The sequence below is a fragment of the Melanostigma gelatinosum genome (assembly GCF_949748355.1).
Source record: "Melanostigma gelatinosum genome assembly, chromosome: 3".
Lineage (NCBI taxonomy): Eukaryota > Metazoa > Chordata > Actinopteri > Perciformes > Zoarcidae > Melanostigma > Melanostigma gelatinosum.
In genome coordinates, this window is record NC_136636.1 from 2,387,319 (window position 1) to 2,404,840 (window position 17,522).

General features: G+C 43.6%; 2 protein-coding genes across 2 annotated transcripts in view; one reads left to right on the plus strand and one right to left on the minus strand.

The window, feature by feature from the left end:
- rnf123 (ring finger protein 123) overlaps positions 1-17,522 on the minus strand; it is an 88,663-nt gene that overhangs the window by 58,403 nt on the left and 12,738 nt on the right. The window contains exons 20-27 of the mRNA XM_079265624.1: positions 17,336-17,456; positions 16,901-17,002; positions 13,958-14,058; positions 12,735-12,927; positions 11,869-12,014; positions 8,969-9,052; positions 7,729-7,836; positions 762-939 (exon numbers count right to left, since the gene is read on the minus strand). Coding sequence (XP_079121750.1) covers positions 762-939; positions 7,729-7,836; positions 8,969-9,052; positions 11,869-12,014; positions 12,735-12,927; positions 13,958-14,058; positions 16,901-17,002; positions 17,336-17,456 — 1,033 coding nt within the window. The remainder of the gene's footprint in view (positions 1-761; positions 940-7,728; positions 7,837-8,968; positions 9,053-11,868; positions 12,015-12,734; positions 12,928-13,957; positions 14,059-16,900; positions 17,003-17,335; positions 17,457-17,522) is intronic.
- LOC306775300 (nuclear factor 7, brain-like) lies at positions 3,443-6,196 on the plus strand. The gene is made up of 3 exons (XM_079265626.1): positions 3,443-3,502; positions 3,811-3,953; positions 4,030-6,196. Exon 3 carries the CDS (start codon positions 4,047-4,049, stop codon positions 5,343-5,345), a length of 1,299 nt encoding a protein of 432 aa, XP_079121752.1. The 5' UTR covers positions 3,443-3,502; positions 3,811-3,953; positions 4,030-4,046; the 3' UTR covers positions 5,346-6,196.

Here is a 17,522-nt window from a genome sequence, read left to right on the forward strand (position 1 = left end):
ATATTAATGTCACTTAGATTATTCTTTATATACGGAAGACTTTCTGGAGACCTACTTTACAAAAAAATGACAAACCATCAAACCAAATTCACAAAAGACCTTAAGAACCTCATATTAACCTGAAGAGCTAAACCAGAGACGCATGTTCTATGTGTACATGTATTTTAATCAAACAGAAATTATTCATAAATGGGACCAAATTAATGCATTTAGCTGAAGTTTTGTTTACAGACTCTCGTTAGTTCAATAACCTAATATTAAAAAGGCCAGCGTACGTTCATTCAACTGTTATAAGGAGGCTACAAATATCATCCAGGCTCCCTCGTGTGACATAAAGGTGCACTGCAGATATTAAAGTAAAATAAAAGACTGTTAGCGTCCCTTATACAGTCTCCTGCGACCAAAACGTGTGTCCCGACCCAGTCTTTGGTAGATAAACTACGCTTCAAGTCTTCAGCACTACATTTCCCACAATACTTTTTGGGGATAAACAGGAAGTAGAATGCTGCCATGGACTCAGTGAGTCATCTGTGAGCTACAACTTGAGTCTGGATTCTTCTCATCCTGCATTTGTTCACATTTAGTCAAATAGTCTCCATTTAAAGTGGGCTGAATCATCCATCAGCAGCTCCTGTTCGTAGTGTAAATATAGATGTACAGACAACTATTACTGGATGACTTTGACACTGAAGAAAACTTAAGAACACGATTCTGCAGCGTCTGTCAGCGAGGTTTCTGGTGGAATGAGTGTTTTCTTCTACCTGGTAGCTCCTCCATGCTGTTTGCAGGGCTGAAGTAGTTCTTGAGGGCGCTGTATGCATTCATGGCCACGCTGAGGTAGAACTCCGGAGAAAAGGCGAACAGAGAGCCGGTGTTGTCGGCGTGTTCGATGGTCCGAATACAAACACACAGCAGCCAGTAAACGTCCAGCATCTTCTCCTGGACAGACGGACACAGAGGGTGAAGATCAGTCTTTATTCCACATTAGCTTGGTCTCCCTGAGCTCCACACAACAACCTAGAACTAGAGTCACTGAAGCAATGAGAAGAGTTTCAGTAAAGGGTTAAATAAGTTGGCAGAGAATAACAAACTACAATTAATGCCGTAATTGTGATAATTAGCATATCAGTTCTTGAGTCATGGACAGTCTGTTTATAAGAAGTAGATGTAGTCATCGTGACATCACCCATTGGTTTGTGGACTGATGTTATGAGGCCTTAAATTTCTTGATTTGGGCGTCGCCAACTTGGCAATCGAGGGGTGACGTAGAGACGGCGTATAAGTCTCTGGTAGAAACCTGTCAATCACTGTGTAGCCCCGCCCTAAAGCATCCCCTGCTTTATGGTCTGTGTGACTCTAAATGGACCATAATGTACTAAATGAACATCATGCTGTATTGAAGACTTGAAACGAGAGATTGAGACATAAACTCATGTTTACAATGTTTACTGAGGTAATAAATCAAGAGAGAAGTAGAGTCATTTTCTATAGACTTCTATACAACCAGAGGAGTCGCCCCCTGGTGGACACTAGAGAGAATGCAGGTTTAAGACACTTTAGCATTGGCTTCACTTTTCAGAACCGGAGGTTGCCGCCCGACAGGAACCCACTGGTTGAGTCGCAGTTCTCCTGACGCAGCGCTGGAAGCTCAGGACCCCCACAGGGAGCTACCCGACAGCCAACAACTAAAGGACCGGCTTGAGGTCGTCGTCCCTTTGCCCCAGAGTAGCTGGTGTGCAGCAACAGAAGCTTTAAGACGTTCTCACCAGAAGAGACTGGGTTTTAAGGGAGAGAGCAGCGCCTCTATCAAACACAATGTGAATTAAAGCTGCGAGCAGCGATGAACGGGCCCTCGCATCCTCCAGCACGTCGGGGATGCCGGCGGGACTCCGGCCTGCGCATCCACGACGGATGGACAGCGCGTCTGCGAGCGAGACGTTTTTAATCCCGCGTGGACCGCCTGATGCTGGCAATGATGCTTTGCAAATAGTCTGATGCTTCCTGTATCTGCTGCCTAGCGCTACAGAACACGTGCATTATGTAGCTCTATATCAAGTGTAAACCACATTGTGTAAAAGTCATGTAAAATCGGATGGTTTGTCAAAAACCGCAGATTGCCTTTCGCCAGCAGGTGGCGCTGTGAGTATTAGGGGAAATTAGCTGGTAGGCATCCTCAGGCCATGAGTGTTATCAAGCATGTGAACTTTAGGACCGTTTGGAACAAGTCCAGCAGAGTTCCATCAGACATTTCCATTAGCCAGTAGGAGGCGCTATGAGTTATTGAAGTTTCTTCAATTGAAGTATGTTCAGGCTTTAAGTAGCATGATGCATAAGACGTTTTGTGCAGATAGAATAATGTACCATGGCTTCCTTTTTCATGCCGAATGAGGCAAAATGGCCGTCACGCCACGTCAAGGTTCTTCGATGAAAACTCCCGATTTTGATAACTTTCAATCACAAAGGTGTTAAGAAGGCCGCATAAATTCTCTAGGAGTTTGTTAAAAGTACGAAGGCTGAAAAATGCAAAAAGTGACAAAAAACACAACTTCGCGGGTTTACTGTAGCGCCCCCTAGTGGTCGAATACAAAACAATTCTCAGGGTTTGTTATTTGATGCGATGTGCACCTATGCTGAAAATCTTGGGAATTTAGGACAAATGGTTGAGAAGTTGTGTATTGATAATATGCCACGCCCCTAAGAAGTTCATTGGTCATATCTTGTAAACGCTAAGATATATATATATATATATAAGCTTTTGATAACTTTAGATGATATAGGGCCATTAATGATCCACAGCTAATTATATAGAAATCGGACCCAGCGTGTAGCAGGAGTTTGCAAAAATGTGTTTTTCACTAAATTCAAGATGGCGGAAAATCTAAGTTTCTTTTAATTCTTTTTTTTAGATCCAACGGATTTGGACATGCGTGTTGAATTTCACGTAAATCGGACATACTGGCCGAGGGGCGTCGACGGTCCGACTTGTAGGGGGCGCTAGAGAGCCATTTTTCTACACAGAACGATGCATTCTTTTTCAGATGGCCATTTTCACCAGGCCTGACAAGTCCTCAGAATTTGGTGAGTTTTCATGCATGGCAAGTCCTCCAACCATGCATACGTTTACCTAAACGAGTACAATTTCAATCGGGCCTTCGCTGGCCCGACGTTGTCGGTGGCTCGGGCCCGAATAAATAGAAGACGAATACAACTAATTAACATGATTTAAAACAAAGTAAAAACTGACAGAAACAGTGAACATGAATTTACTCTGCTCGTGTTTTCTTTGTGTTTGTTCCGTTAAAGTTAAGTTGACATAAAGATGTGATCTCAGAGCAGAGTGATGGATCTTATTCATCACATTCATCATCTGTTCCCTTTTAAGGTGAAACACATCAGAGGACTGACAGAGCTCCGCCCCTTACATGACATCATCTGAGACAAACAGGAAACAGTTTGTTACTGTTCAGTTCTCAGTGAGAAGAGACTCACCGACAGACAGACGGTAAGATTTACCTTCATTACAAAGCTGTGACTTCAACTGAGGACAGTTACAGGTACAAGTACTAGAGTACTGCAGTACTGATGTACTGAAGTACTTCTTCCTGCTGCTGACTTGTTATGAAAATGTTCCTCATGCAGATAAAATGAGGTAAAACCTGTTAAGCAGTGAGCTGTAGAGGTGTGGTAGGTGTTTGTGGAGTGAAACACACCCCTGTGTTACAGGTGAAGCGTTTATCAGAGGAGTGACAAAGCTCCACCCCTCACCTGACTCACCTGAGACAAACAGTTTGTGATTCTTCCTCACTAAAGAGACACACAGACTGAGAGAGAGACGATCAGATTCACCTTCAGACCAAACTAACAACTTCCTCTGAGTGAGTTCAGCTCCAGGAGAGAAAAGAGGAAAACTACAACACTGCTGCTTCAACCTGCTGACGCTCCACACACTGAATGTGAGTTTGACTAAAAACAGTGACGTTAGTAGAGGAGGGAGGGGAGCCATGACTGATGTCCTTTCTGTGTTTTCAGCTTCACTCACAGACTAAATGGCTTCCAGATCAGAGGAGGATCTCTGCTGTCCGGTCTGTCATGAAGTCTTTAGAGATCCTGTTCTTCTGTCATGTAGCCACAGCTTCTGTAAAGACTGTCTGAAGAGCTGGTGGAGAGAGAAACCAACTCGGGAGTGTCCAGTTTGTAAGAGAAGATCTTCAAAGGAAAGTCTACCTTGTAACCTGGCGTTAAAGAACCTGTGTGAGTCCTTCTTACTGGAGAGAGATCAGAGAGCTTCAGAGCCTCTCTGCAGTCTGCACTCTGAGAAACTCAAACTCTTCTGTCTGGACCATCAGCAGCCAGTGTGTCTCGTCTGCAGCGTTTCAGAAAAACACAGCGACCACAGATTCAGACCCATCGATGAAGCTGCTCCACAACACAAGAAGAACCTTCAGGAAACTCTGGAGCCCTTAAAGGAGAAGTTAAAGGTTTATGAAGAAGTTAAAGTGAAGTCTGATCAAACAGCAGAACACATGAAGGTCCAGGCCCGACGCACAGAGAGGCAGATTAAGGATCAGTTTAAGAAGCTTCACCAGTTTCTAGAGGAGGAAGAGGAGGCCAGGATGGCTGCACTGAGGGAGGAAGAGGAGCAGAAGAGTCAGATGATGAAGGAGAAGATGGAGGCTCTGAGCCGAGAGATAGCAGCTCTTTCAGACACAGTGCTGGAGGATCCACAGCTGCTCTCAGGAGCTCTGATAGACGAGGCCAAACACCTGGGCAACCTGGCCTTCAACATCTGGAACAAGATGAAGGACATGGTCTCCTACACTCCTCTGATTCTGGACCCAAACACTGCTCATCCAAGACTCATCCTGTCTGAAGATCTGACCAGTGTGAGAGGAGGAGAGGAACAGCAGCTTCCTGATAATCCAGAGAGGTTTGATAAAGCCTGGTCTGTTCTGGGCTCTGAGGGATTTAACTCAGGGACTCACAGCTGGGATGTTGAGGTAGGAGACAGTACAGTCTGGGCACTGGGTGTGTCAGCAGAGTCTGTCCAGAGGAAGGGACTCATACAGTCTGGATTATGGATAATACAGTTCTATGAAGATAAATACTTTGCACGGTCAACATCAGGTCGACTCACTGTTCTCAAAGTGCAGAAGAAGCTCCAGAGGATCAGAGTGAATCTGGACTGGAACAGAGGAAAGCTGTCGTTCTCTGATCCTGATACTAACACACACATACACACCTTCACACACACTTTCACTGAGAGGATGTTTCCATTCATTTACACTAAAGATGAAGTGAAGATATCACCACTGAAGGTCTGTGTGACAGTGGAACAGAACAGTTAGTGATGAAGAGGATGAATATATTTACAATGTTTATTCTTTAAAAGTGTAAAGTTCCTGAATTTAACCTGTTAAACTGAACCTGTCCTCCTGGTGTCTCATTACTTAAAACATGTTGAGTTTTCTTTCACTTGTTTGTTTTTAATCAGTTCAATAATTTGCTCTTTGTTTCTATTGTAAACCTTTTCATATGTAAAAATGTTTCACTTAGTTTCTGATCTTCATGTTTGGTTTCATTTTAAATTGTTCATTTTTAGATTATTTTGATTCATGCGTTTGGAGCCATGAGGACCAGGAGTCTCTCGTTCCCTGATGTTAAGCTTCCTCGTCTCCTCGTCTCCTCTGTCCTCCGTGTGACCCAGATATCGATCTCAGCGCTCCGTCTTGAAGGACGTCCTAGTTCCTAAAAGCAGCTCGAGGATGGAGGAGGCCTGCTGGAGGAGCTGTGAGCGAGGAGACATCGGTGCATCCTTTGAGGAACGTAAACAAATAATAGAGCCGTTGAACACAGCTGGAATAATCGCTAACATGGCGGGACTCTACAAATGTAACTGTTCATAACAACATTAGGCTCCGAGGCAGCGATGTAACAATTACATGAAGATCTGTTGCCTCGACTCCTCTCTCCTTGCATCTCTTCCTCGCCTCCTCCGCTCCCGTCTCCCCTGGGCCGGACTAAGACAAGGAGAGGAGGCGAGGAAAGGAATCGAGGATGTGGGGAAAGAGATGTAGACCTCAGGAACCACTTTGCGGAAGGTGATGGGATCCAAATAAAGACTTGAGGAGTTCATCAATAACTGCTTTGACTTTTAGTCGAGGGAACTTCCGGAGTCGGACGACAAAAAGACGTCATCTGCAGCTCTCTGTTTACCGTCTTTGTCTTTGACGGCAGCATTTTGGGATTTTGTTAAAAATGATTGAATCATTTATCGGCTAAATCTGTTACTGATAGAGAAAGATAAATTCATTATATTACAGGATGAAATCATATTTGTTCATTTAAGTTTGTTAAATTGTTTTAAACTCGGTGTCAATGATTGAATAATTAAACAATTATATTTCTATTTTCTGTCTTTGAAATGTAAACATCTATTTTAAATAAACGTGTAAAACCTTTCATTGGTATTAGTTTGTTGTTATTAGAGGATAGTATTTGTCTTCTTTTCATATTTCATCTCATTTGTCTCCTGCTTCAATGTTTAACTCATATTTTAACGAATAAAAATACAAATAAGCAGCAGAAGCAGCAAACACAGAGCTCTGGAACGACAACATTAATATCATAACTACTTGTTTACAGTTGAGTAAAATAAAGAAATGGAGCAGGTAGTTAACTTCAGTAACAATGAGAGCGGACATGTTGGATTCTTCAAGTCTCTGCATGTTGAGCTTCAGCTTCATCTTTGATGTTACATTAAAACAACACGCTGAACACACTCCTGCATATGCACGGCCTTATCACACACACACACACACACAGGTTGGTTGGTTCACGTGCCAGAGTCAGACATGTTAGCCTGTTAGCTTGTTAACGTGTTAGCTTGTTAACGTGTTAGCTTGTTAACGTGTTGATATCATTGCAGTTTGTTGAGACTTGTTTGACAGTTTGGTTGATTGATGTTCACACAGACAGACACAGTAGTATTCAGTCTCTTGCCTCTCAAGTAGCTGCAGCTTTGTGTGTGTGTGTGTGTGTGTGTGTGTGCGCGTGCGTGTTCAGTCTGCAGGTGTTGACTGATGTCACTCTGACTTCACCTTTCAAAGTTAAAAACAGACCAAACATGTGACCACTTCCTGGTCTCAGCTTTTGAAGACTGAGTGACAGTGACAAGATCAGTGTTGTTGTTCAGTGTGTGCATCTGTTCAGCTGCATTTGTTCAGTCCCAAGAAGACGATCCATCATACAACGAACATGTTTTATCACATCACACACACTAAAATCAAGAGAGAAGTAGAGTAATTTTCTCATAGACTTCTATACAACCCGAGGAGTCGCCCCCTGGTGGACATTAGAGAGACTGTATCAAAAGTCAGAACCGGAGGTTGCCGCCTGGTTGTGGCCAAAAGCTTGTTTTGTGAGGTCACAATGAGCTTTGACCACCAAATTGTAATCAGTTCATCTCTGAGTTCAGGTGGATGTTTGTGCCAAATCTGAAAAAGTTCCCTCCAGGCGTTCCTAAGATATTGTATTCTAGAGAATGGTGCGGACAAACAAAGAATGTGCACCGGCAGAAAAGAAGTGACAAAAACAAAAACATGTAACTAGATAGGAACTTATAAGATAAAAACTAAAGGAAAACAAAAAGTCACTCGAGTGACTAGCGAGAGTTTGAGACGATGCAGACTATGAATGAGGACAGAAGGGCGTGTGGAGGATCTGGATCACCTTGGAGTAGATGGTGGCGTTGATCCAGGCCAGTCTCCTGCAGAGGTGGTTCAGCTTCTCCGCAAACACCTTCTGGCTCTTCTGGAGCTCGTCCAGGATGTCTGGTCTCTGAAGGACAGAAAACAGCGTCATCGTATCAGCTGACTGATGACAGGGACCTGCCCATAACTAAACATTCATATCCATTCATTTACAATTTTGGTGTTCAGCGTCTCGCTGTTCCAAGGAACCATCGACATGGACGAGCGGAGCCGGGGATCGAACCGCCGATCCTCTGATTGGAGAACTGAAGTGCTTTTATGAGGTCAGATCCCAGTAATGACGACAGCATTGAATGATTATCATTTTACAGTCAGAGTGAGATAATAAATCCCAAAAAGGGTTTCTCTCCGTCACGTTTAAACTCCTTGCATGAAGTTTTTGAGGAACGCTTCTGCAGCTCACGGTCTGAACACTTTATCTTTTCGTTATCTCTCTGCCATTGTTTCCACCTGACAAACGTCAGTTATACTCATCATGCCAGATGTTACAATCAAAAACAAAAAAAGACAAGTTGCGCTCTGCGGCAATATCGGTGTTGAATCGGTGTTTATGTGTTAATGTAGATGTTTGGGTCATGTTTGTTTGTATTTGTACATTTTGTTTCTACTTTTATCAATGTGAGACTGTGTATATATTTACTTATATTATATTTAAATGTATAGAAGGTACTCACCTTATTGTGCTGTTGGATACATGTCACAATGTTTAGTTTGTTGTTGATTCATGTTTCTGGATTAATGAGGGCTGGGTGCTGAAAGTGATACTTTTACGATCAATTCATATATTATTAACCAACTATAACGCTCTGTCGCACACGTACAACTTCATTTGGTTTTTAAAGCTCTTTCTTCAGGCAGATACTTGTAGAACTTTGTCCTCCAGTGAAGTTACCGTTGATGATGCCGGTTAGCGGTGGCGCTAACGAGACGAGCTATCACAACAGGCCGACGGGTGTGTTGACTGGAGCGCGGCTAATTATCTGAAACCTCGAGCGCCAACAAACAAAAAGTAACCGGCCCACACAACCAGCTCGACAGACTGAAGCATTAAATATTTAGACATGTTTTGTTTTCACACTGACTGAAGACAAGAATGTTTTCAGTTATGATCACAACACACACACACACACACACACAATGAATTCTCAGTGACCAACACACTCTGAATACATTAAGTCACAACTAAAGAACAGCCTTACTTTTGCGGGGCATCGTGCGATCTTCTCCTCGGTGTCCTTGAGTGCGACGGCGTATTCGTGGACGTCATCTGAAACCACCACCATCTGCAGCAAGAACGGACGCAGACATTTACAGAGCCGAAGTTTCTAGTGTTTTAATTTAGCTTCATGATGCGTCAGTGACACTGTAGTCTATAGACACAGCAATTATTGCTGCAACTCAAGTGAGTCAGCTGTACAACCACAAACCAGTGGAGCAACTTCAGCTGTACAACCACAAACCAGTGGAGCAACTTCAGCTGTACCACCAAAAACCAGAGGCGCAACTTCAGCTGTACAACCAGAAACACGTGGAACAACATCAGCTGTACAACCAGAAACACGTGGAGCAACTTCAGCTGTACAACCAGAAACACGTGGAGCAACTTCAGCTGTACAACCACAAACCAGTGGAGCAACTTGAGCTGTACAACGACAAACCAGTGGAGCAACTTCAGCTGTACAACGACAAACCAGTGGAGCAACTTCAGCTGTACAACCACAAACCAGTGGAGCAACTTCAGCTGTACAACCACAAACCAGTGGAGCAACTTCAGCTGTACAACCACAAACCAGTGGAGCAACTTCAGCTGTACAACCACAAACCAGAGGCGCAACTTCAACTGTACCACCAAAAACCAGTGGAGCAACTTCAGCTGTACCACCAAAAACCAGTGGAGCAACTTCAGCTGTACCACCAAAAACCAGTGGAGCAACTTCAGCTTACCACCAAAAACCAGTGGAGCAACTTCAGCTGTACCACCAAAAACCAGTGGAGCAACTTCAGCTGTACCACCAGAAACGTCAGCAGAAACCAGTGTAGCATGTAGGTCGATAAAACTGATCATGTCCACACACACACAACACGTCTCTACTTAACAGAATATATAAAACCTTCCCACTGACGTCTCTGAGCTCGATGCTGGAAGGATTTTGATCCATATGTTGCAGAAACATCTCATCAACAGTCTGCTGAGATGACGACCAATAAGTAAAACGATTTCAGAAAAACAAGACGTCAAACAGCACGTTTCCAAGCAGCGATGGAACAAAATGTATCTCAACAGAAAGCTATAAAGGCGGTTCAGCCCTGGTGGGTCGTTTTATTTTCTAAATTAGAAAAGAGACGCGACAATAACAGAGAGGTGAAGAGGTCGGAGCGATTCAACAGCAGAGCAGGAAGTGTGTAAATAAAAAGAGACGAACCAATCACAGACAGCAGGGAGGAGGAGGAAGAGTGTCATCAGTCAGGATGAAAACATTTCATGAAACTATAAATATTCTTAAAATGAATCTTTTTAACCACAAAAAAAACTGCAGAACGAACACCTTTGATGTTTGCAAACACATTGTTCATGTTCATGCCTGTAGTTGGTACAGGTCAGATGAAGAGGTCAAATAATAAAGATTCACTCATAACCACGTCGTCTCCGAGGGATATTTGTGTATTTAAATGTAGATTGAAATATATGCCATATTACTACCCAACTTCAATCGACACCCATCACACACTTTAACGCTACATGTCATCGTTCACCCATTCTTACACTGATGACAGGAGACACCTGCAACTAACCATTCATAGCAATTTGGAGCAATTTGGGGTCAAGTATCTCGCTCAAGCACACATCGATATGGACTAGCGGAGCCGGGGATCGAACCGCCGATTCTCCACTGAGCCACAGTTTGGCAGCTCTCGTCTGCGGGTCGATAATCTTTGGACAGTTTGCAGTGAAAGCGACGGAAAGGGAGATGAATGTGATGTGGGTGCTGCAATCGCATTAAAAAATGCTTGAAGAGTAACTGAAGCCCAGCGTTTTGTACCCTGGAAATGAAAAAAAAAGCATCTAAAATGTGAACAATTTAAAATGTTCAGTCACCATCACAACCATTCAGTGTAGCATTACAATCACGGCACAAGCCTTTCATTTTCCTTTTTCTGTGGACTTGAGAATATCTGGAGAACCTGTGACTGATTATCTGGGGATGGCAGTGTGTGTGGACGGAGCATTAAGATTAAGTTGTTAGATTTTACTCATTCAGGGGCTAGCTAGTTAGCTAGCTAATTCCACCATGCTTTAATGCTACAGTTAGCCAACTAGTTAGTTAATTCCACCATGCTTTAATGCTAGTTACAGAACATTAACGATGCCACACGAACTGTTGGGCTTCTTCTTCGTTACATCAAGCTGTTTTTAAATTACCATTCATAAAAGCCATTGCTTATTGCTAGTCCTAGTTGCGTAAGCTAATCGCTAATGCTAGCCCCTAAAGCTAATCTGTTGCGTGCCGACTATCGTCATGATTAAGAGTGCTGTGAAGTGTGTTATTGTGACAAAACAAACAAACTCTCATAAACATTTGTGAGCTAGAGTTTACATGCAAGGCCGGTCTACGTGACAGCTAACGATTAGCATTTTGCGATTCACGGACTAATTGAAAGGATAACGGCTACTCGTCCTTAGTACTAGTCTCCCCAAAATCTGCAGTCGGGAGACATTGGTTTTATAGGGGGGGGGGGGGGGCTTTGTTGGTGACGAACGCTGGCTCCACATCAGCTAATGGCACAATTCAATTGCAGCAGCTGGTGTTCCGACCACTAGAGGGTAGTCTGTGTCATAAATAAAATAACTTTACAATCAGAGCCTCCATGTGAAGGTCAGATTCTCACATGTGAATAAAATATACAACATTAACCTTTTGAGTTCGTATCCTGACAGACGCCATACACATACACACACACACAGATAGATAGATAGATAGCCCTGCTTTAAATACTCCCCTTTAAAAGCAAAGCCTCATGAAGTCTGATTCAGTCACAAACACTGAACGGTTGTGAAGTGTTTCTGATAGTTTGAGATGCAGTAGAAGCACAGACTCACCTTTCCGAGCTGCTGGTGGACGCTCAGGTTGTACATCATCACGATACCGTCGACGATCTCCAGCAGCGACTTGTCCGCGATTGGCTGATCGGGCTCCTCCAGTGGTCGCCCCAGCAACAGGCCGTCGTTACCATGGCTTCCCTCGACTTCAGGTTGAAAGAGAGAGAGAGAGAAAAGTAAACAAAAACATTCAATGCTGAGGGATCGTTTTTGGAAGAAAGCTCCTCTGGACAATGATAAATAATATAATCACACCGACTTTAATACGATTTTCAATCCCAGTCGGGTTCCTCCGAGTCTGAGGTGAATAAAACTGCTGGTGGTCAAATGTTGAATTTGTCTGTTGAAGGCCACATGCCAGCAGTCTTACTCAGCAATAACATGAAGCTCACGGTCTACATGTTGGTTTGATAAAGCTGCACACTGCTTAACATGTTTAAAAGGAAGATAAATCGTGCAGATTCCAGGAAATACGATATTACTGAAATAATACCATGTGACAGATATAAATGTCTTGATAACACATGACGTCGTCAAGGATTCCAGTTTCTAACCGGCTCTGAAACAATATATATGATCGACATAAGCGAACGAGAAAATTTACTTGCACTGGTACCGACAAGCGCGCTGGTATCGATGAGTACTCGTCATGACTAATGCGGTGTAAAGTCCTGAGGCTTTGGGGGGGGGGGGGAAAACATACCCCTGATGATGTTAAAGCGACGTCATCAGGCTTAATTAAACTACCCAGCTGCATTATGGGAAATACAGGATCCTGGGGTTTTAGAGTTAAAAGTCTGCTGCATCCACTAGGATCCTGTCATTCCCCTTCAGTCTCAATGTCTTCAGTGTGTCCACAGACTCACTGTCCTCCTCGGTCCTCTGCTCCACAGCGAGGGTGCGGATCTTCACTTTCTCCGGCTGCGTGAGGGGTCGTCTGGGCGTCATGAGGCTGACGGCGGCCGTGCTCAGGAAGCGATTGGCTCGACCCAGAGTGGGCGAGCTCAACCAGCTGGGCCTCGCCAGAGCCCCGCCCATCGCCGCCGCACCAAACGGCCTCTGTCGGTAAAGACACACAGAATTCATGTTTAAATCAGGAGGCACTAACGAGTGTTTTCTCTCATTAGATTCTACATATTGGTCTAAAAACCTTCTTCAACTTGAGACGTTTTGTCGCAGAGTCTCAGAAGAAGTCGTTCTTTATCGTTGTTAAATAGAAAAGTAGTCTTTTTAAAACATTTTGATGAATGCATGAGTTATATTTCCAACATTTTTATTATCTATATTAGTGTTGGGTATTTTATTGCCAGATAATTATTTAGCCCCAATACATAGTATTTAAAATGCAGTATGCCCAAAAGTACCAGGATGTTGGGTTGCATTTTGTAGTATGCAAGTCAGCATGCTTTTCTGCCTGTTCTGACCCACAATCCTTTGCGCAGGAGATATCTCAGCAAGAGGGCCAGAGGTTTAAAGTGCGATGTTAAGAGGAAATAGTACGTACTTTGTAAGGGCAGCTGCAGTACGAACTACAAGTAAAAACAAAAGCATGCGATTTGGAACGCAGTTTAAAAAACGCAAAACAACGAATAATCACGTGGCCGCATGTTTGAGTCTTTGTGATCGTTTTGCATCTCTTTGTGTCTTTTTGTAGTTGTTTTGTGTTTTTCCCTTTGTGGATGTTTTGCATCTTTTTGGGGTTATTTTGCATCCCTTCATAGTCTGTCTTCTGGACATTTTGGAGTCTTTCTGCATCGTTTGTATTTCTTTATAGTCGCTTCTGTTGTCGAGTTACGTCTGTGGTCGTTTGAGTGTTTTAATCCTGGCGTTTGACCATGTAGAACAGTTTATACATTTATTTTGAAAAGTGTATTCTGAATGTTTATTAATACAGATACTGACATTTTCCATTTTGTTTTTCTATCTTGTTGGTGAAAAGCTGATTTTGTCCATCAGCTGCACCCGTTTTCATACACCCACTTCAGTCGTGTGAATTAGACGGCCTGTTCTAATGATTGCACAGTGATTACTTCAGAGACGACAGTAATAATATACACACATATATATATATAAACTTAAAAATAGAAACCTGAGCCGCTCCGCTCTCCTCGTCCTCATCCAGGTCATCCATAGACGTGGCCTGGATCTCTGCAGGGTCGATGATGATGTTTGCTTTACTGGCCAAGTCATCTGTAGACATTTAAAAACAAAGACATTTATCAGTTTGATCCCAGAGCATATGTACAGCTATGTGACTAACTGACCATGAAAGAATATACATCAAAAGGCAGACGGCCGTCACTCTGAAACTCCAAAAGCTCGACTCAGGTTCCAGTTTATAAAACAGAGTAAAGACATTCAGTCAAACCCGTTTAAAGTATGCTGAATCATCTGTTAGCCGCTCCTGTTTGCAGTGTACCAACGAATGTACAGACAACTATCAATGGATCACTTTGAGACTGAAGGAAACTTAAAAACATGATTCTCAGGCAAGTTCTGCAGCGTCTGTTTTTCTATGATTTATGGACTTTTATTGATTTTGACGTCAAGAGATATTAATGTCGACCTGATGATGGCCCTAGATGAAAAGTCGGAGGATCACCAACAGTTCATCCCGAGGAGATGATGAACGATGAACCACATTCCATCACCATACATCCTCTCGTCGTTGCTTCAGCCTGGACCAACGCTGTAGACCGCCGCCAGCTTCCTCAGAGCTACGACGCTAACAGAAAGCTGCCGAGCGCGCTTCCTTCCTCCTCACGTGTAAAAGCTCAGCCTCGCATTCACTCATTTTGACTGGTCAGCTAATCGATGAGCTGGCTAATCGATGAGCGAGGTCACGCTCGGTTAACGACAGATGACAACATCACGAGCGGCCGGCGGGTGATTTACTGAGCTGAACGATGGGGGCTGTGAATCAAGCCCTGATTAAAGGCAGGTAGAGGTGCTGCCGGGACACGAATACTGATGAGGGAATTAAAAAGGAGGGATTGATGGCGAGGAAGAGGAGAAAGCATGCGGAGGAGAGAGGAAGAAAAAAGGTGGAGAAAAGTACGAAGAGTGAGAGTTCAATAAGTGAAAGCAGTTTTTAAAACAGACACTCAGCAAATGTTTCGGTGACAAATATTCAGTCCAAGTGGTTGCTTTGCATCTGTACAAATATTTAAAAAGACAAGAAATAACTTCACAGTTTGTGTCGTGTTTTGTGTCTTTGTGGTTGTGTCTCTAGAACTTTGTGTCTCTGTTGTCGCTTTGCATCCCTTTGTAGTTGTTTGAGTCTCTGCAGTCAGTAAAAACTGTGTCCGCAATTAACATTTACTTTCATCAATAAATGTAATGAATCAACCAATCAGCCTATTATTTTCTCCATGAATCCTTCTGTGATAAATGCTACAATAGGGCTGTGAAATCTATCGATAATACCGTACATCATTATGACATCATGATAATCGACAGATATCGTCTTAGATTTTGGATATCGTATTAATGGTAAAAGAGTCTTTTGCTGGTTTTAAAGGCTGCGTTACAGGAAAGTCACGTTATGTTCTGAACTTACCGGACTGTTCTAGCGGTTCTATTATCTGCCACATCACTGATGATCATCTACCAAAATCTCATTGTGTAAACATTTTGTGAAAGCACCAATAGTCAAAACAATATTGTTGCAATATTGACATCGAGGCAGTCGGTCAAGAACATTGTGATATTTTCTCCCAGACCGTGTTAAACGTATTATATACATCAGGGCTGTCACGGTTCGTGTATCTGATCTAACCCTAACCAGCAGTCTGAGACGGTCTAAAGCCTCCAGCTGATGTGGAACGGTCTTCTTTGAGCTCCTCGGCTGTAAGAGTTACTCGGTGTTCAGATGAGTGACTTGTGACAAAGCGTCCTCCCTCACGGCTGCTCTGAATGAAGCTGAGAAGCAGCTCTACCTAAAAAAATCGAAGAAGGAGTGAGCCCGTGTTGCAGGTAATTGATTCCAGCCGTGCCGCTCGGCCTCCTTTGGCACCGAATGAGCAGCGTATCGTCTGCCGAGGGAATATCAATCCACATTACACACCTGCCTCCAACACCTGCTGACAACGACACGCAAACACAGGAGAGCCGCCGCACGAACACCCTTCATCCAGGGTGGCTGTAACACAGCTGCCAGTCTCCTGAGTAGCCCGCCCGCCTCCAGACTCACGAAACCTCTTAAATATACACGACTGCTTTTAAATTACTTCAGCTTCAATGTGCTACTTTCTGGTTCCACAAGTTTATCCATTTTAAATTGTTTAAAGAAATAAACCAGATCAGACAGAAAGGTTTATGTATTCAAAGGAAAGAACAGAAAAAACACCGAAATAAAACTCATGAATATAATTCCCCTGAATATTTCATCAACATGTGAAATTGTTGATATCTCGGTGTCTGAACTTGTTGCAACACAAAGCGATTCCTCCCTCTCGTGGAGCTCGGGGACAGTTATCCTCCATCAGGCTCATTAAAACGGCCTCTTGAACACTTCAGCTCAGCCTCCGTGTCGGGCCGATCGCGACACATTGTAAACGGATCGTAACAGCTCAAATAAACCCGATCTCACGCAGATCTTTTCTTTCCTGTGTTGTGAAAATTCAAAGTGTGTGAACGGAGAAAAAGGGACCACAAAGTGCAGCTTCAGTACAGAAACGTAAGAGCCCCCTCGGTAACGGTTAAAACTATAAACCAGCACAAGAATGACAACAACCACCAACACCAGTTGTTCGTGTGACTTTCAGTTCAGATTCACCAAAAGTCACGGAATAACACGAACCGATCCAGGTAAACGGAGAAAACATGCAAGAAATAGCGTAAACCTGAACGGGTTGGATTTATTTTTAGGTCGGTATTTTAATGCGTCCGATACATTCATCGATATTCCACATCTGGTGCTGCGTATATAATTACTTTTATTACGTAGACTGAACATCTTTGTACGTGCAACGGGCAGCTGTGTGATTTGGGTAAATATTAGCGATCCGACTCAAACCCGGACCGGACCAACCTTTGAGTGTTTTCTTCAGGTGGGACAGGAGCCCCCCCAGTCTCTGCAGGTCAAAGTAGTCCACCTTCCCGTTGTAGAAGAGCTGTGGGGGGACGTAGGCGTCTGGAGAAAGACGACAGAGGGATGAGGGAGTCGGGGGGGGGGGGCAGATAATGAGAGCAGAGAGGCCCGAGAGGAAGAGATAAAGAGACGAGGGAGCACACAGAGCTCATCGTAAACAACCTTCAAGAGCTTCATCTCATTAACATGAACAATTAGTGTGGAAGGAGACATTTTGTAAATGGAAGGTTGTGTGGACCGGATTTTATTCTCAAACGTAGAAAAACTGTCTGTTTACATGTAGACACGGGCCGCATGTTCCTCTCCCTGGACCAGCCTCGGGTCATCATTGATCAAGGTTTCATACGAATATGAAACTGAACTGGGAGTTTGTACCTTCACTGCTGATGCTGCTCGGGCTCCTCCTGCTGCCGTCGTCCCAGCTGGCCCTCACCGCCGTTATGAGGCGGTGGAGGAAACACACCATGTACTCGGGAGGGCACAGAGCGGTCGGGTGCTGCTCAAACGCACAAAGAAGAAATGCAAAAGTGTGCGAGTCTTCTTGACTTAAAACCAAAAAACT